Below are 20,211 nucleotides of genomic sequence, written 5' to 3'. Positions count from 1 at the left end.
GTGAGAACCAGGGAATACCAGGACTCGTAGCCTGCTCAGCCTTCGCAGGAAATGAACGAAGAGAGTGAACGTCAAGCAGCCTGCAACGCAGGCAGTTCGACGTTCTTGGAGGATTATTTCCGTTGAGATTGTCTCCAAAAAGCCTTCCCGGCTATGTTCCCGGTCTTTGCGAAAAATAGCCGATAGGGTCGGGTCCGGGGTGTGGGAACAGAATAGACACGTTCGTTCATTTTCTTTGAAGCTGCGCAAAAGGGCAGCTTTCTTCTACATCTGCCCCAAAACACGCCGGATTCCGTCCGATCATCGTTAAGTGACTATCGTTGACACTGTATATTGAATATGCTGTGTTATTTGAGACCTTTCTCAAATCCTGTTCGGATAACGCGGCACCATGGGGTACGTACAATACATGTTGTTCAAATGATGAGACTCGTTTAATTCCATGTCGTGGGCGGGGAATATCCATGCAGTTCGAATATCCTGTGTGGTCAAATATTTTCGATGGTTAAAACCTTTCTATATTGACACGGCTGAGTGTATCTTGCCGGAAAAAGATCAACATAAAATGAGACAAACATTCCGGTTGCATTTGTTCTGTCGTGCACGAACTCAGCAAAACGGCTTTCATTTTTTGTTCCCAAAAATAGTACAATGCATTCTTAAAAACCCCGAGAAATTATATTCGCCATAGAGCATGATATAAAAATAGCGGCAATTTAGCCTCTATTAGCGTCCGGAAGTGCGCCTACGCAGGCTGCCACAGCCCAGTGCAGTCGGGCAACACTGACATACTTTCTCAAAACCAGGGACGCGGGCTGCAAATCGCTTCGTTCGAGACTGCCGCTGGAAAGGTCTATAGTATAGGGTGTCCCAAGTCGCTAGGCTCAATCTAAAATGGACCATAAAAATTGACGCCTGCACGTAGCATAGCAATTTAAACTTTTCGTCACAAATGTATTTCACAGGTCAGTTTTTTCTTGTAAAATTATAAAGTGCAGCTCCCTTTCTCTAAAAAAAAAATAGGGCCCAGAAACTTGCCAGGGTCAACGGCGGGCGGCGACGCAGACGACCAAGTCGAGTGGCCGGGCACGCTTGGTATTTGTATTGATAGATGGCGCTACCTTCTTATCAAGACTGCTCGCGACCGCCGTGGTTGATTAAAAATGAATATAATCTATTTGTAATGTACCATTAGTTAAAAAATAAATGTGGACAATTGAAGCATAACTTAAAGTAAAAAAAATGTGTCTGCATAACGACGGCGCTTTTGCTGCAAACGGATTTCGTCTGCGTGTCGTCTGCTTTCTTTCACTGGTCAACTGCACCTTCCGACGGTGCTCCCAAAGCCATCTATCAATACGAACGCCAAACGCGCCCCACAACTCGACTCGGTCATCCGCGTCGCTGTTGACCCTGGCAAGGTTTTTGGCTTTATTTTCTACAGAAAGGGAGCTACGCTTTGTAGTTTTACAAGAAAAAACCGACCTGTGAAATACACCTTTGACGAAAAGTTTAGAACACCACGTGCAGGCATCGATTTTTACGGTCCATTTTAGATCGAGCCTGGTGACTTGGGACACCCTATATAATAATATAATTTGAAAGGAACATGTTCATCCTTGCTAAAAGAAAACTGCATAGGTAATTAAGGGCGCACAACTTTCCTAGGATTTAGTGGGCTACAGTTAGGACAGCATGAAATATAAACTGCACACTAAAGAACAGTACCAGGCAAAATGGCAAGTTAATGAAGATGCCCTCACCAGTGAAACCACTCTAAACATTGCTCACACCAGGCCATCTTCAGTTCTCCATCATCTTTTTCCTTGCAAAGACAGTTCCTTGTTCTTCTTTGCAGCAACTGTGAGAAGAACAATTGCTGTTCAAAGCTCAAGCAGAACACAAAAGTATGACACCATAGAAAAAATTATGACAATGCATACCTGAGGAAATCAAGAGGGACCGTGGATTCGGGGTAGAGTATTTCTTTAGCCTCGGTAGGGAAACCCTGCACTCTAGCAGAGCACTGGGCAAGGCTTCTGGGCAAACTTCCACATCAGACTCCTCCATTACTTGTTGACAGAAGCCCTCGTCAATAAAGCCAGTCAAGAGCACTGGAAAGATAAAATGCAAAACAGTTAAGAAAAGATGAATACCACAGAGTGGCTTTTTCTTTTTACATTTTGCTTGCGCCTCTTCAGGCAGATGCTTAATTGCCACACGCCCGTCCTCATAAAGTTTCCTTGCTCGCTTCAGTCGGATCTGTGGCACTGTCTTCGATGGACGTCCTCGGCTCTTCATGTCGGAAAGTCTGATCTGATAAGTGGCAGTGCACCCTCGGCTAGCACTGCTTGGTGTGTCACTATCTGGAACAGGTAAATTGCTGCTGCTGCTAGCACACCCAGTGGCCACGCTGACTTGACCCCGGTCAGTTTCCTGCTGTTGATTGATTTGAGACACAATGGCTGGACAAACATCTTGTATAGTGACATTTTCAGCTACGTCAACATCTTCATATCCTTCTTGGGAAACGCTTTGCGTTACATCCTCTCTCCTCAACCAAGAGGCATTCACAGACTCGAGGAACGCTAGGCGTGTTGCAAAGACGTCTGGCTGGCAGTCAGCCAAGTTGTCTGCAACAGCTCTAAGTGTTTGCATTGCGTAGTCGTATCGCTGGTTCCGGTCCATCTTGTCAAAGGAGGGCCCTGGCATAGATAGTACGCTTGGTTCTTCGGAACTGCCAGCTTCAGGGTTGCATTCCGAAGAATTGCTGAGGTTGTGAACAGCCTTTTCAAGGAATGGGTTTCTGCCGTTATGAGTCAGATTGTAGAGGTCTTTTGCAATCACTGCTTTTCCTGCACATACAAACAACGAAGAGAATGACGATCAGGCCTACAAGAATATCTACTCTCACCTACCACTTTGTTCTCTGAGCTTCTCCACGATGAGACTGGGCCGCACATTCAGCTCCCTTAGCGACTTGACAAAGTTTATCTCTTCGGTATTCAGCTGACGGCACTCGGGGTAGGTCCTGAAGATCTCGGGGCTCACTTCGTGGTTGTGTTCTACTTTCAGCACCGTGATCTCCAGCCGTTGGCAGGCACGTCGCGCCGCAAGGACAACTTTTGCTGGGCAGTCGTTTTTCCTTGTACTAAACAGAAAATACAACTGCGTGTGAGCCCGTCCCCGCCAGTACATCGGGATCCAATAGAGCGGCCCTGCAGAAAGACCCAGGGCACGCGTTATGAGATCTTACCTTTGGTGCGGACGAATTCCTCTCCCCGTGGTTCTTATGGCACCACCGTGCTTGCACACGTATGTTACGTTGGCGAACTTCAGTTTCACATCAAACGGGGTCTGGCCAGCACAAAGGCGCGCGTTCGCCGCGCCAACAGTCTTACTTACTTTTGTGACGAAAAGAGTGTTCGTCGTCACCTGAAAGACTCTGAACTCTTGTTCGAATTCCGCGAAGCTGTTGAACTTGGCACCGACATGGATCGCCATAGCCGACGGGTTCACGCGGAGTGGTGCTGGCATCACACGCACACGCTCGGTCTCGGGATGAATCGCCATAGTGTCATAGTCGGCGCGTTCACACCTTCACACTGAGTGGTGACTGACACAGTTGATCGTAACACACAGACGCACAGGAAGCATAGGCCACAGGTAGGCGCATACACGCGTGCCGTCCATCGCAGTGCCGTCCACTGTGGTCGTAACCCTGGTAACCCTGGGTAACGGGGTAACTGTGTAACGGTTTTAGGCGTTTTAGGCGTTTTAGGTCAAGCATTCTTTTATTCATTCCCAAAAAAAGGGGGGTCTCTTATATTTTTAAAAATTAGCATCACTGGTGCAATAACTTTGTTTTATAATGATTACTTTTACATGGCTACTGTAACAAGAAATCAGAAACATAAAAAGTGTTTAGTTCGCAATATGTGGTGAGGGGCGCTGCCTAACGCCCGATTACTGGAAGTCGCCTTGTGTGGGACCACTGTATGCTTTGGTATGCTTATTCACTGCAGAGCAGAGACGGCTCTGCTGCAGACCAGAGTGGTGCCGTCCACCCATAGAGTTATTATAATTTTGATTATGATTAGGGGTGTCGCGAACTTTTGTCGAACCAGATTTTTTGGTCGAACTTCCGGGGTTCGACTGAGTCGAACCGGTTCGACGAACCTTCGAACTTTTCACCAGATTCGACCGGTTCGACTTTATGGACAGTGTGGCCAGACCTTAATACAATCATGTCTAGGTTTGGAGAATTTTTTTTTTTATGCAAGAGGTTATTTTTGTTTTTTGAACAGCTGCAATTAAAAGAAACTAATTCTAATCACTGAATAAGTTAATAACTTAATGTTTAGTACTGTATTGACTAAAATAGACAATCAGCGCTGCACTTAATTCATATTTTAGCCATTACCATCCAATCCGAGGCCAACTGGTTAGCCTGTCGCGCATGCGCACACGAGTCGAACCTCAATACAAGGTTCGTCGAACTTTCCACTAAAAGGTCGAAAAAGTTGAACCTGGTCGAACTCGAACCGCGGCCGGTTCGCGACACCCCTAATTATGATGTACGCTAGAGGTTCAACTGGCGCTACCAAGGGCGCTACACTCCGCGACAACTTTTCTTGGCAATGCTGTGGAAGGTAGAGGCCCGAGTCCCCTCTCCCATTTTGAGTGTACGCAGGCTCTCCTCCTCCCCCATTTCCGAGGAGAGGAGGAGAGCCCGCGCACACTCAAAATGGGAGAGGGGACGCGGGCCTCTACCTTCCACTGCATTGCCAAGAAAAGTTGTCGCGGAGTATAGTGTCTATGCGACTTCAGGGAGGCAATGAAGCAGACAGCAACCAGTCGACATCTTGTAAACCCTGAGATGGGAACGATAAAAAAACGGACGAACACAGGAAGCATAGGCGCATACACGCGTCCGTTTTTTTACCGTTTTTTTTTTGTTTTTTTTTTTTTTTTTTTTTTTATCGTTCCCCATTTTAGGGATTACAAGATGTCGATTAATTACCAGCTCGCCTGCACTCTCTCACTGCTAGCAACCAGTCTACTTTTGCTACTTTTGCGGTGCTCCTGTGCATTCCTATGGGAAAACGCGCGTGCATTTTGTCTCTTCGCCGGAAAATAACACGAATAACTTTCATTATTTCGGTTGTACCGGATATTATGTACATTTATTAATATTGTAAAAGTGTAATTAATTTAATTACATCATTTTTTCTTTACCACTGAACGATGTTAAGCTTCGCTATATTTCAGGCCAAAACCTATGTTCCATGGCGGGTATGTAAAAACGAGCGACGATTTGCAGTGAAAAACGTGGAAAACCAAGAGACACGGCAAGAACTACGCAGTAACACTGGATAAGTAACTCCTTGTGCATGCAGGCGATCAAAAAAAATTGGAAGCCAAGTAATATAGTCCGACTTGCAATAAATAAGTACTGCTTTATTCTTTCTGCTCATGAATATGTGCAAAGATGCATGTTCTGGGTTCAAATCATCAACCGCACGCTCTAAATATTTGCAAATAGGGAAAAGTCAGAGAACAGGTGTCCGATAAAGACTGCCCGGCATAGGAGATAATAAAAAGGCACACCTTTCGCAGTCCACGTACTTTATTTCTTACATTCAAATGTTTTTTAACCGTCGTAAAGATGCACGACGGAGTCATTTTCATAGAGTGACCGGACGGGCATATTAGCAATATATAAGCGCCACCGCATTGCGTGTACGAAATAAACTTTGCAGCTGAGTTTGAGACGTTGCCTCCTCTTTTTCTACCTTCTGTTGTGTTCTCTTTTCTGCCCCAGTCCCAGGTTTACAATCACCTTCGAGGTACTCGTACATATATATATAAATAAATAAATAATGTATGCACGCTATTTCTTAGTTACCTTTTCCCCATTGAGTGAAAACATCGTGATTTTCCGAAAAGCTCAGATTGCAGGTGGCTCCGAAATGGCACTTGGTTTCGGTTTCGGTTTCGCCAAATTTCGAACGTATACCTTTTTTTTTTTTTTTTTTTTTTTGTCATTGATTTTGTTGTTTTGGCACCGCAGCCCTACACTTACGCGCAGTCTCAAAGGGGCCCTGCAAAGCGTTTCTGGCCATTTTTCTTAATTTGCATCGCGTTTGCTCGAACTAGTGTTTGGGACTCTATAGCGACACATTAGAGATATAATAAAGAAGAAATGTGATGCGTTTTCAACGTGTTCAATTAGAAACTTGCTCAGCGTCATCGAAAACCACTAAATCAGTCATTTCCAGAAAGACTTTGAGCGCGTGAGAAGCCTAGTAGTGGACTAAAGTTACCACTCGTGGAGCAGGTACTCGTACAAACCTAGCGGTTTTGATAAGGAGTCCGCGCGATTTTTCCGCCTCTTATCTAGCCCCAGCCTTGTACCTGCTCCACGAGTGGTAACTTTAGTACAATACTACGCTTCTCATTCGCCGAAAGTCTTTCTGAAAATGACTGATTTAGTGGTTTTCGATGACGTTGAGCAAGTTTCTAATTGGAACCATATGTCTATTTTCATTAATTAAAAAGTTAATTAACGAATTTTAATTAATTAGACGACTGATCGTTACGATTTGCCCCCTATAATATGTTCCCCTGGCCGTATAACTCACCTGCGCAAGCGGCATAAGTGTAACTTTCACGGCTTTTTTTAAACAAATCTGTTAAGCTTAAAAAAAAAACACCCTGTATATAAATGTATATGTATATATATATATATATATATAACTTCGCAATAGGTGGGAACTTTCGATGCCGAGCCATTTGCGTCAGAGTCAAGTCAATGTCACCTCTTAATGCGTTTTTGATTGTGGCACCGTGCAGAGGAGTACTGACCAGGGTGTCGAACCGGAACCGAATCGAACCGAAAACCGGAACAGAACCGTTATTTTTAGCCGAACCGGAACTGAACCGAACCGGAATCTTCGCCGCCCTCTTGGAACTGAACCGGAACCGAACCAAAAAAAAAAATATAACGGTAACCGGTTCTAAACGGTTCAAGGTAATATTTTTTTCTTTTTTGTTAGTATCACAAAATGAACATATGGGAATAAAAAATTTGCGGCTGTATTTCTATCTATGGATCAAATCGTCATATACAGAATTGAAAAGTATGGAAAGTTGTGGGTTTTCATGGCACTATGATTAACCATGTGTCACGTTGTCACGTGATGCCATGGTGTCAATACATGTTGTCACGTGACCTCATGACGTCACGTGACTCACTGCGTCAACTTGATTTAATTTGAGGAAGTCACTAGATGTATAAGCCTTGTTGACAGCATGACGTAACATGACATCGTGATTTCGCCCCGAGAGTCACGTGACACCGTGACGTAAGCGATTTTCATAACCACTGGTCGAGTGCTCGGGTTCATGGCAATCAGCACCGCCAAACCTTCGGGTAACGGCTCATGTCAGTTACTAATGATTATAGCCCAGCTCTTACAATATCTGAAGCTCGGCCCAAGCTTTTGCTTTCCAAACCCTAGCCTCCTAGAGCATGACTGCGATGAACACTGGCGGTATCAGATCACGTGGCCGCTTGTTTAAATTGTGAGTTGAGGAGATATCGGCAGCTGTCTCTTTCCTTTAGTTTTTCTGCATCTGCTATTAGATGAAAACTAATGGATGTTTCTGTAAGCTATCAACGTTAGGAGTTATTTCTTAACACTATTTATTAAAAGTACAAGAAAAAAATGTTGCAAGACCCACTTCACATTATTAAGGACCCAAATATTTGTTCGTATTTTTTCGTAGTCTCAGGGACATATTTCGGACTGCATCCGAAATATGTCCCTGAGAAAAGAAGTACTGAAATTACTAAATGCGACTTATTAATATGACGTTACATAGAACTACACGTGTGTACGGAAGGAATACTAAAAAAAAAAGGATATTTAGTGACCTCAGAGAGACAGCCGAACGTTGGCAGTCGCTGTAAGTCTCACACGAGCGTCGTTCTCAAGTTATTCCCCAAGTTTCGACTCCCTTTGTACTTTGCTTAAAGGAGCTATAAAAATATTTATATACATCACTAAGTACTACTCAGGAGCACTCTCTAAGGTTAATAACTGCTTCAGTTTGGCTTTGCTATTTTTTCTAGGCAATGGCAGTCGCCGAAAAATTCGAGAAATATGAGCATCGTTCATCCCCTCAACTCGGAGCCAAAAGCGGCCATGTAGCTTGGTGCCTATCTTATGCCGCCAACGTTAATCATACCCCCGCGCTGGGGTTGGAAAGAAAGATAACGCGTGCTGAGCTCCAGGCATTGTCAGAGTTCGGCTATTCTCATCACCGCAGTGGTTGGACACGAGCCACTACCTGAGTGCCCGTCGAGGCATTGATTGTTACGAGCCGATGTACGGTGCTCACGCAGTCGTCCTGTCCAATCCATAAGCCGCGCTCGACTCCCGTCAGGCGGGTGGTTTTGATCCTACAATCGCGACATCAATCTTTGGGAAGGCAAGACTAAAATAAATACTCTCATTTAATCCTCGTAATTTCACCGCAACAAAGAAGCTTCTGAATTACTGGCGGCCTGTGCAAGTATACTTGGGCCAGAATAGGACCAGTACGCCTCTGGAATGTCATGAGCATTCCAACCCGATGACGTTTTATGACCCATCTAAACTTCACGGGGTGCAAAAAAAAAAGCAATGAAGGGTTGCGGTTAACGAGTGTCAAATAAAATGGTTGAATGAACACACACCAACGGAGGAGGCAATTCCTCAGGAATACTTTCAGCCTTTCCAGTCTGGTGAAGGAGGAAGACCAGCAAAGCTGTACCCTTCCCTGCATCTTTGGCGCAGACCAAAAAGCGTGACTCCGGAAGCTACTTTGCTTGCAAAAACGCTCTTACCAAAAAGCACGTTTTTGTCGTGCCAGACGCTCGCGCCGTTCCTAGTGAAAAGCGTCTGACTCGCAGCTAAAGGGTCGTGGGTTCGAGTCCCGCCTAAGATTCGTAATTTTTTTTCTTTAAGGCAAAATAATTACTTTCAAAAGTGAAATCATTTGAGACATACGGCGACCTTTAATTCGCATTACATGTCATGCTTTAATCAGTCTCATTCTACGCGTGATGTCACGTTTCACGTGAGCATTGTGGGTTGCTTGAAATGCTTGAGCGAGGGTATGTAGCTCTGACGTCAGGAACCTATCGACCAATCAGGATTTTCTAGTCACGCCACCGACATCGGCTTTTCTGCGACATGAGCTCCTTAACGCTATCGAGTTAAAATCATCAGTTAGCAAAGGTGATGCTCATTTGCAAATCAAATTGACCGGCATCTTGTCAAGAACAAACCTCAACAGCCAGGCTATGCCAGCTTATTCTGCATAAGAAAATGTTCACTTGGACAAGCGCTATTTCGGGCCAGATCCGATCTGAGTGCGAAGGGGCGTATAGATTAGAGTGAACACTTGCGATTACTTCTTGCTGCATGATTAGTCGCATGCATGCGGTGCTGAGTGTAAACAATGTTTGGTTAGGACAACAAGCATTTGGATTGCCGCTCGGTGTTTCTATAAAAATAGACTTAACGGATATATCCTAAAACTTTTGTTACATTCTGAGAATTTCATTGCTTTTAGATCAGTTGTGTCGTCATCATATACATATATATTGTGAAGTGTATTTCATATACGTTATTTCATAATTAGCATGAGCAGCGACGTGCTCAGTTCATAATTTTATGTGATGTATTTAATTCCTTAGCTCAAGGACACAATCACGATTTCATTTTTAACACTGCGACACAAAGTTGTACCAATCACGGGTATTTTAGGCGACCTAGCTACCACACTTTGCGACAACATTTTATACCGTGTAAATAGATCAGCTTGAACTTTAGAATTTTACTTATAAACACGAAGAAAGCTCAATAAAATACACTATAGTTCTAAATTTAAAGCTGATCTATTTACACGTATGTACCAACCAGCTCAACCCTTTACTCTTGTAGTCAAACATTTTGATTCCGGTAAAATATATGTTACTGCTTAACAAAGGGATGTGAAGCCGTGTGAACACGACGTTATGTATGTTAATGTAGATTTTTTTCTACTCTTGCGTCGAAATTAAATAACTGAATTTAATATCTTTGATACCTCAAAACAGAAGTAAATTGCACGGACGATCGAAGAAACTGTATAGTTAATCTTTTCACGGCGTAAACAGTGTATATTGCCAGAACAACGCGAAAAATATATTCTCAATTTAGCGGTTCAAACCGGTTCGAACCGGTTCGAACCGGTTTGAACCGTTATTTTTTTCTCCTCGGAACTGAACCGGAACCGAACCGAAAGCCGTGAACCCGAACCAGAACCGAATCGATAAAAATTTCGGTTCGACACTCTGGTACTGACACGTACAATCTTAATGTGGCTGTAGACAGCGAGGGCAACATTAAAGCAGCTACAGCGGCCAGGTCGAACGCAAGGTTTTTATTGACTTCGTTTTATTAGAAACAAGAGTGTACTACGTGACCAGTGGCGGAGCCAGGGGATACTTGTGGGACTTCAGTCCCCCCCCCCCCCCCCCCCCCACACACACACACACACCAAATTCCACCAGACCCTACAATATACACATGAATTTGAAAAATCCACCCCTCCGCACCCCAAGTCATGGACACCCCAGCCTAAAATGGCTTCAACATGAGGTACCCTACGCAGCCACCTTAGACCCCCCCCCCCCCCCCCCCCCCCCCCCGCGCCAAAAAAAAAAAAGAAGAAAAATGCAGTAGCCAATTTGCAGCGACGCAGGCGAGTTTGTTCATGATTCCAAAGCGGGAGCTAAAATTGAAGTTCACTGAGCGACATGTGTGTTGGCTCTGTCACCTTGGTAAGAAGGACATCAGGTCATCGTGCCTGCGGGCGGCCCTAGAGAAGTCTTGCCACCATATTTTACAGGAGAGCTTTGGGGTGCAGGTTGAACGGCTTGGCGCCGCGGACTTCCCAGCTTGTGTTGTTGGCGGTGGCGAAAAACCTACCAAGGAAGATAAAGACGGGACCCCAACCACGTACGAAACGACCGAATAAGGAAGCAGAAGAAATATCTCTCATAACGTGACAAAAAATAGCGGGGCGCTACGATGCACCTGGCGTCTTCTCGGTGCCCAGTAAGATGTCACAACTATGTCCCAGTGTGCCTGACAGAGGTGGGAATGGAAACAAATGTACGATAAATCAGAGGAATAAGTACGTTGAAAGCGTAGACGATGTGGTCGATCGTATTCCACTGAGCTGTGGCCGAGTATACATCGGTTTTAATCAGTGACTGAGCACGGGATCATGTCGCTGCGGTCCACCACTGGTGGGCAAATTCCTTTACGGTGTGTGCCAATGCATGTGTCAACCGAAATTTGACAGCATCACGATTTTGGGCAAAGGGGCTGACAAAACTGCGAGCGAATTGCTGGAGGCATACGAGATAGGAAATGAGGGTGATAACTGCGTCAGCCAAATATCAGTTTATATGCGCAAGAAATATGTAGACGCTTTGCACACACGCTAGATTACAGCCACCATTGCTGGCCTTCTCTTGTCTTACCGAGGTACCGAGCTACTCAAACGGGTGTTGACGAGCTTGCAGAAAAGGCCAATGCTGGGAAGAAGGACACAATGGAATCTAAGATGGCAAAAACCTGGACTGCTATCGTATAATGACGAGGTGAAGTAAATGGAATAAGAGGAAACAGAAACTGAAAGTAGGTGAAGAGGCGCCCATGCATAGCTGCTGCAAAGCGTTCATAACTTTTATTACGAAAGCATTAAGTGTCCCATGTAGCGGAGCCGGCAGCGTCTGTAACCGCGAAAAACGGCACCTAAATTGACTGCAACACGTCATAAGTCTAGGCTGTATACTTTCCGGTTTTGACCGAAAAGCACCGATAAACATCCGCCGGTGTCAAAAATACAAAATCGGCTAAAACCGAAAAACATCGTTTTTTTTTTTTAATATATTTTCGAGCAAGCGCTGTTTTTTTTTTTTTTTTTTTTGTTTGTTTGTTTTTTTTTAACGAAAAAGTTTTGTATAAAGAACCGATAAACATCTGCCGGGGACAGAAATAAAAATCGTTCAAAACAAAAAAAAAAAGGTTTTTTAAACATTTGTTTTTCTAGCAATGTTTTGTTGTTGTTTTACCGAAAATGTTTTACGCAAACTTCCGTCAAGCACGTTATCTTACCCAGAAGCATGCACTCTGCATGTCTTGCTTTTGTGACCTACGTGGTCTTGGACTCTTGAAACCCTAAACTCGTCAAACGCAAAGTTGGAGCCGAAAGTTCGCGGAGCGCGCCGATTGGACGCCGGCGAAAAAAAACAAACAAAGTCATCGTCGTGATAGGCTAATCGGTGCGCTCCGTCAACTTCGGCCCCAACTTTGTGTTTGACGAGTTTAGAGGCCTTGGCGTCCCTAAACTCGTCAAACACAAAGCTGGAGCCAAAAGTCGCGGAGCGCGCCGATTGGACGTCGGCGAGAAAAACGCCAAGTCATCGTCGTGATGGGCCAATCGGTGCGCTCCGTGAACTCTCGGCTGCAACTTTGGGCTTGACGCGTTTAGAGCCCTCGGAGGACAGTAGTTTTGTTCCACTGTTGTCCAAGGTCAGCGGTCCTCCTAAGCCACCGACCTTGAAGATCAGTGGCCCGTGAGGCCAGTCACAGCTGCAGCCAGTGCTGTCCCAAGCCACGTTGGACGTTTGGGGGCTTCCCGTGTCCAAATGTTGAGCGGGCATTCTCGAAATTACGCGTCGTCATCGTGGAAGGAGTGACAGTCACCAATCTATGCGTTCATATGCTACAATAATCAAGCGTGAAAAAGATTGTGTAAAATATGTAAATAAAATTTTAACTGTTTTCTGTCCTCAGTTGTCGTTTACATGCATGCGCAATTTTTTCCTTGATAATCACCGTTTTTAGCGTCTGCACGAGGGAAATCACCAAAAATCGCCGGTATTCTAGAAATACATAAACACCGATAAACATCCGCCGATTTTTGTTATAAATAAACACCGGAAAGTATACACCGATGCCTCGTCACGGAAGACGTCGTGATGCCGGCTAAGTGCGCCTGCGCAGTGAGGGAGCATCACAACCGGAGCGCCATGTGCGATTGGAAAATGTGGCGCGCTGCGTGTAGGAGTGCTTTCGCATTCCTACACGTAAGCAGTCTTAAAGGGGCCCTGCAATCCTATTTAAGCGTCTACCATTTTGCGGTTTCCAGGTCTCTTGTGGTTCGGGAACCCCAGCGGGAGAGAGTAACTAAATATCAGTGCGTCATATTTACACCGGACGACGCGGAAACCTCCTCCTCCTACAGGGGCGCCCCGCGGTGTCGAACGCGCGCGGCGTGTGACGAAACCGTGACGTTGTTGGTCCTGGTCAGCCGAGCAGAGAGAGCTCCCCGTTGACGGGCAGCTCTCTCTCTCTCTCCCCGTCTCAGGGGCGGATCCAGACCTCCATTTTAGGGGGGGCGGTTCCTCAGTGTAAAACGGCGGGGGGGGGGGGGGGGGGGGGGGGAGTGTTTATATTTTTTGTGGAGTTATCGTTTCTGCTAAACTCTGATAACATAATATAGATCTTGAGAGCTTTTGTATCGGTTTACCTGTCGGGGATGAACTCTTTGAATTAAATTCTTTCGGATGACCCCGCGAGAGGTAAGTATCTAGAAAATTGTGGTGGCACTATCCTTTCTGAACACCATAACGCAAGGAATTTTGTAGCTCATAGGAAACTGGATTACTCCATTCGCGTGGCAGCGCGCTAGAAATAGAAAAAGAAGTTTATCTACTGGGGATGAAAGTTTGGTTCTATAGCGGCTGTGACAATGGCAGATAGTGTAACTTGATAGCTCAGATATCCCCGGCGGGGCTACAACTTTTGGGCTCCTTTTGCTTGAATATTTATATATTCTCGTTACACGCACAGAGCATGCATGGAGAGCCAAGCTTTGCGAACTATATGGAGGAAGCTCATGCAGCTAATGACAATGCGAAAAACGTTTTAATCTAAAACTCGGCTATTCTTTGAGATTAAGCTTGGCATAGTAGTTGAAACCTTATATTAAGTGCCAAAATGCAGAACCTGGTTTTAAAACATACTTTTCATTGTCGCCGGTTGCTTCAATGGAGCGAGTACGTTGCAAACAAGCGACACAAATGGCCCGGCGGCTTCGACGCTGCTCGCGGCGTCAAAACACTGTTGACGCAGCGAGCGAAACGAACGCGGCCAGGCAAGTTCGTCGGTTGTTCGCCGTATATTTGGAATGTCCAGTGCGCAGCACATGCGGCATTGCCAACCCAAACTCGTTTTTTCAGGTGTTCTGGATGCAACTCGAGAGAACGAAAGCGAATAATTGTTGAATATTTTTGAAAGCATGTTGCAGTTCGGCAACTATAACTTTTAAACTTAGACTAGACCTTAAACCAGCAATGGATCCTTCCAAATTATATTCAATTGCACTTCGTCTGGATATTTTCTGTATGAAAGGAACAGTTACTTGTTTCTGGGTAGTTAGCTCATTCGTCAGGGTCGAGAGGACAGGTGCAGATATATGATGGGGCAGAGCGGTTGTCCGGTCGGCGAATCTCAACTGGGCTAAAGGCCGATCACGAGTGCAGCATGGATGTTTGGGAGTCGGTGTTCACTCGAACGGGCACAGGCACTGTTTATTTAATTTATGTATAGTCGCATCTTTGAAAGGGCTCGTTTTCCCCAATTCCCTAGGTAGGGAATTCAAAGACGCACTTGCAAACCAGCAAGCCCCGCATCTGTTCCGTTCGACACACACATATTGGCTCCTGCAAAGCCGCGCGAAAGCTCTGCCGTCAATCCGGAGTGCCTGCTTTGTTTGGAAGTGTGCCTGCAGTCGAGGACCCTGATATTTGGTGCGCTTCCCCACTGTCTCTCCACTTCGAAACTCCTGGCGCCGTCCCTGTCGGGAAGACGTACCGTGACCTTGACGGAAATAAACTCCACTTGGGAAGCGCCCAGCAGGCGCGTCCACCCACCGCAGTTTTAATCTTTTATCCCTCGCGTCGATTGCTTACGTTTTTCCTTCGAGCTGACGAAGAACCCCGGGGGGTGGGGGGGTTGCCTGGCGAGGCGTTTGGGGGGGGGGGGGGGGGCGATCGCCCCCACCGCCCCCCCCCCCCCCCCCCCCCTTGGATCCGCCACTGCCCCGTCTTCCCCTGCTTTCCCCGTCTTCCCCTCCTCTCCCCACATTCCCGCCACCGCGGTCCGCGAGAAAAGGGGTGACAGAGGACCAAGGACGTCATGAAGGAGGTTACTGTTTCCAATTGTCTTTGTAATTTTAATGTGCCTAAAACTTTTAAATTGAAGCGAATTTCGGGAAAAAGAGAAAGTCCACTAAGTTACTACGTTCAGTGCGCTCAGGTTCGGTGCAAATTAAGAAACAGCAAAAAAGTCGTTGCAGGGCTTCTTTAAAGGGCTGGTGTATACTCCGACGTTGAGCGCAGTGAATGCAGCGTAGCGCAGAACGCGCGCCTTCGGGCAATCAGTATCTTGCGCGCTGCGCTACGCCGCGCCCGTCGACGTTACGTTGGAGTATAAACGTACAGTGTCTCTGAGGTTGAATTTTCGAAAGCGCGCGCCATCTAGTAATTGCGTCGCCAATTACCCGAGGTCTCCATTGTTTCGGAAGGTTCTTTCGGCATGTATTGGACACGGAACTGCCTGAAAGTCTCCTAGACAACAAAGCCCTAGTGCAGGACAAGATGGCGCGATCAGAGAAAGCCACAGGTTGGACACGACGACTGCGTGAACGTTCGGCTCATACCTGACTCGAAGCCGAGCGCTGACGCACCACTCGTTTCCAGTCTGTCCAGTGTCGGCCTTCTCTGATGACGTCATCTCATGCGACACTATCTAGGACAGTGGTCCCAAGCTCATTCGTGTGGGGGTTAGATGGCCCACACCGGAAAGGTGTGGGCCATCTGACCCACACCTTTCCGGTGTGGGCCATGTCACTGGCAAAACTCACAGTTTTGCCAGTGACATGTTTAGATTTGATTTGTTTATGTGACTACTTTGGGCCCTGACCTGGTATGATAACAAGAACTACAATGACGCCGCCCCGCCAACGTCCTGGCAGTTTTAATGGAACAAGGGAGCGAGCACGGCGCCGTTCCCGTTGCTCAATGCACTCGGGAATTAAAGCAAGCTCAACATGTCTCTAAAAACGATCAGTTAATTTGACAGTTCTTGCTTTCTTGACGATTTTTATTACAACACTCTGAACAAATACGTGTCTTTTAATAGGGATATCGTTTGAAGGCTAGAATCCCGAGCTCGTAGCTTTCATCTTTGGCAAGTGCTCCTGCTGATCCAGAGTTGGCGCAGCCGAGATGCATCCTTTAACGAAGAGCTCGCGCTTGCGGCCCAGTAGCGGAACTGTTGTGCATTACAAAAAGCTGAAAAGCAAAAAAAAAATAATAATAATAATAAAGCAAAACAAAGAGCAAAGGGACACAGAATACGCTAAAAGAGCAGAGCTACTTTTTGAGCAAAAAATGAATCGACAAGATCAGATGACTATGGCGCATGCCATTTCTAGCGCTCGAGACATGGGAAACGGGACTCGTAGCCGGTTGCCTGCGGTATATTAATGCGATCCCCCCCCCCCCCCCCCCCCCCGGATTTCTTGTACGTACTGGCCTCCTAATGCGCGGTAGGTATGCGCAGTAGACCATTTCGGCTCACATTCTCACACTCCTTCACATTCGCACCCTCTTCGATGGACCTGACAACGTTGACGTCGTCCTTGAGGTTGTTCTACAGAGGTCGTCCTAGACGTCGTCTTTGATGAAGTTTTCTAGGACGTCGTCCTTGAGGTTGTCCTAGACGAATGCTATCGCAATCCATAGGCAACCGACGATAGTGGTTTCCGCAGATCACGTGACCTCAAGGAGTCACCTGTCCCTCAGTACGCTTCCATCCTCCTCCTCAAGAGCTGCGCTCTAATCCGGCGTTACAGGGAATTTTAAACGGCTTTCATTTTTTGCTTTTCACTCGGTGGACATGGTGAAGCAATACGCCTCGCAAGTGGGCTCATTTTCGTCTTCTGCGCATGAGAAACGAAGTAGCGGTGACGTCAGAACGCCGAGCCCTGATTGGCTGATCGCGACCCCCTATCTCAGCGTCGTCTGCTCCTTTGCAACGTCGTCTGCTCGCAACATCGTCTGCGTCTGTCTCACCTTTCCTGCGACTTTCAGAAGTGAGGTCTTTACATGCGAGCTCGACTTCGCCTTTCACAGAGGGCAGACGAAATAACTCGAGCGGTACGTTGTTTTTGTCTAACAACTAGCAGACGCGCATCAAGGAGGGAATTCAGAGGACTCACTGGCGAGGTGTCCCGAGGCGCCGAGGTTTGTTTACTAAGAACCGGGAGGTGAGCGTGCAAGTTCCCTCCCAAATACTTTGTCCCTCCTTTCGTGTGCGGCGAGACCCCCATTCTTTAAAAGCGTCGGCGGGTCGGCGCAGTTACCGTCGTCTGCTTCACGTTTGCTAGTCAAATTGCGATGGCTGCTTTACCTTTCCTGCGCCTGTCGGAGAGATTCACCGCTTTTGCACCGGCGAGAGGCGCTGCCTCGGGAAACAAGGAGATAACAAGAGGAAGAAATTGACCTCTTAATCCAAAAGTGAGGTCAGCGATCAAAGTTACGGGAAGGGTTCACAAGGGTCGCGCGGGCATATTCCATTCAGCACGCCAGCCGGTCGTGGGCAGACGGTCGCCGAGTCCGGGAGTGCCTGCTAGGCCTAACTGCCGTGCTCGCTTGGTCGCGTTCGGTGGAATCATGGCCGTTGGAGCTTCTCCCGGGTGTTTGTGGATCCAGCGTTCTTGTTCGTCGTGGTCTGTTTTAAGTACATTTTATTTTTTTTCTTGCTGCTTGAAGTCGGGACGCGTGAGAAGCGCACATAGAAAAATAAACGTCCGTGGGTCGTCGCGACCGCGACGCAGTCGGTCATGCTGATTTGGTCGTAAGAAGTGCGTACGACAGCTTCAAAGCTGTCGTAGGATTTCGTCGTAAGCTGCGCAAAACTTGCGAAAATTTCGTTTCGTGAATAGAAACTTGTTCTTAAGTTATGGCTTACGCATATTTCTGGCGTGAGATCGTTTCCTGCGACTTACGAAATCCCCGGAAAGGTAAGACAGACGCAGACGACGTTGCGAGCAGACGACGCTCAGGTAGGGGGTCGCGATCAGCCAATCAGGGCTGGGCGTTCTGACGTCACCGCTACCCCCTGCGCAAGAAGCAGACGAACTTGCCCTCCGCATACATTAGTCCAGTCGGAGACACGCTGGTGTCCCCAACGAAGGAGCCAATAAAGCAGCAGCAAACCTGCATCGTCACGACGCTCGTCTGCTTTCTCCGTTCGCTATTATCGTCGAAATCAGTGGTCTCCAAGGTGTATGTCGCGGCCTCCAGTAACTAAACGGGTAGCTAGAAATTAGAAGAAAAAAGATCCCTCAATCGATGTAACCAGAAATGCATTTAAATACAGAAATTCCAATTAGACTAAATTTTAAAAAAATATTCCAAGGCTCATTAATAAAAAAACAGGTGCAAATAACTAGATTTACGTCTAATAAAGATGAATACACTGTACGTACTGGGTAATTTTTTTTTTTAATCGAAACAGATTTTTAAAAAAGGGCATCTTTACTGCCACGTGAATGCCATATTCGCTACATGTTTCTTGAGCTCGGCGAACATTCGAGGGGCGAACAACCCTCTCTGTCTGGTCAGTAATTAACTAAAATTCGATAATTAACTTTTTAATTAGTGAAAATAGACTTCACTTCACTTTATTGGCCTGCGATAGCAAACGCACAAAAAACGACGATCGCCATGACGATGCACTTTTAGAGCGCAGCTCTTAGGGGCCCGTTTCCGGCTTGAGCGGCGTCGGCGTCGCCATCGGCGTAACCGTGAGGCAACGTTACTAAAGCACTCAGTTGGGAAACTCCCATAGAGACAGCCCTAAAAATATGGCCCCAATCTGTCTCCGAGCATCGAGCTAATGACGAACACAACGCCACCATTTCTCCCGCAGCGGCCACTCGAGAAACTGCACGTGACTTCTATTTTTGGCTTTGACAGGGGTAAACCCCCGTCTCCACGGCGGGCGCGCCACGTCGAACTACCGAAGTCAAAAAGCACCTAGGTCGGGACGCGCTACCTGAAAGGCCCGCTGAGGCATGGTTTTATAAAAACAATATTAATTGTTCCGCAAAGCCTTGCGAACTAAAGATGATAAAAACATCACGCGCCCATCATTTGGTACTAAACTCCAATAAATTTAATACAAAAAGAGTCTTTTCCGTTTGTTTTTACGCAAAAACAGGCTTTCAAAAAGCTCAATTGGTGATTACAGTACAGACAAACGATAAAGAGTGGCGCTGTTGTCGCATTTAGCTCGGTCTCGGTGGACGCCAGCGGCCCAGCTTTCGACGGCGAGTTTCCCAACTGAGTGTTTTAGTAACGTTGCCGTGAGGTCACGTGTCCCCCAAGGTCACGTGACCCCCGCCGAGGTCACGTGACCCCCCACCCAGAGGTCACCTGAGCCCTGTCCCCCAAGGTCACGTGACTCCCGCCGAGGTCACGTGACCCCCCACCCCGAGGTCACGTGCCCCCCCCCCCCCCCCCCCGAGGTCACGTGACCCCCTACCCCGAGGTCACGTGAGCCCCCCCAGGTCACGTGACCCCTCCCAAGAAGGACCGGATTAGGAGGGAGGAGGAGGAGGAGGGAGGAGGGGAGAAGGAGTAGCAGGCAGGGTCACGAGGGCAGGAGGAGGAAGGAGGGGTATACCCTCTTCTCAGTACCCTTCCCTCCTCCTCCTCAAAAGCTGCGCTCTAATTCGGCGTTACTGGGAGTTGTAAACGGCTTTCATTTTTTTTTTTTTGGCGCCGATTGGTTGGCGCCGTTCAATCGCAGCGTTGGCTGCGGTACTATGGAACGTGTTCCCGATGTTCACCTTCCTTAGTTTGGAACTACAGCCGGCATTAGGGTGACCACCCGTCCCGCGACTGGCGGGACTGTCCCGCATTGAAGGCTCGTGTCCCGCGTCCCGCGAGAAATTCCCAAATCTTCAAAATGTCCCGCATTTCACACTGTAGTAAAATTCACTCTGCAACTCATGGTGCTGCCGAACAAC

At 47.0% G+C, this 20,211-nt stretch overlaps 1 protein-coding gene across 1 annotated transcript; it reads right to left on the bottom strand.

Moving 5' to 3' along the window:
- Nucleotides 1-1,676: 1,676 nt before the first annotated feature.
- Nucleotides 1,677-3,720, bottom strand: LOC8023127. The gene is made up of 5 exons (XM_040205243.3): nucleotides 3,257-3,720; nucleotides 2,919-3,151; nucleotides 2,181-2,855; nucleotides 1,944-2,114; nucleotides 1,677-1,861 (listed from the first exon to the last, which is right to left on the bottom strand). The coding sequence occupies exons 1-5, from the start codon at nucleotides 3,571-3,573 to the stop codon at nucleotides 1,815-1,817; spliced, it is 1,443 nt and encodes a 480-aa protein (XP_040061177.1). The 5' UTR covers nucleotides 3,574-3,720; the 3' UTR covers nucleotides 1,677-1,814.
- Nucleotides 3,721-20,211: the final 16,491 nt, after the last annotated feature.

The sequence above is a fragment of the Ixodes scapularis genome, unplaced genomic scaffold (genome assembly GCF_016920785.2).
Source record: "Ixodes scapularis isolate PalLabHiFi unplaced genomic scaffold, ASM1692078v2 PGA_scaffold6__148_contigs__length_123643588, whole genome shotgun sequence".
NCBI lineage: Eukaryota > Metazoa > Arthropoda > Arachnida > Ixodida > Ixodidae > Ixodes > Ixodes scapularis.
The sequence above is the reverse complement of the archived record's forward strand: the minus strand, read 5'-3'. Positions and strand labels throughout refer to the sequence as shown.

Excerpts from the sequence above, each read along its gene's own strand:
- LOC8023127 (XM_040205243.3), bottom strand. The coding sequence starts at position 3,573 with ATGGCGATTCATCCCGAGACCGAGCGTGTGCGTGTGATGCCAGCACCA. Across the intron at positions 3,152-3,256 it reads GGAATTCGTCCGCACCAAAG|TACAAGGAAAAACGACTGCC; the intron begins GTAAGATCTCAT and ends TTTTCTGTTTAG. Across the intron at positions 2,115-2,180 it reads TGAAGAGGCGCAAGCAAAAT|TGCTCTTGACTGGCTTTATT; the intron begins GTAAAAAGAAAA and ends TTATCTTTCCAG.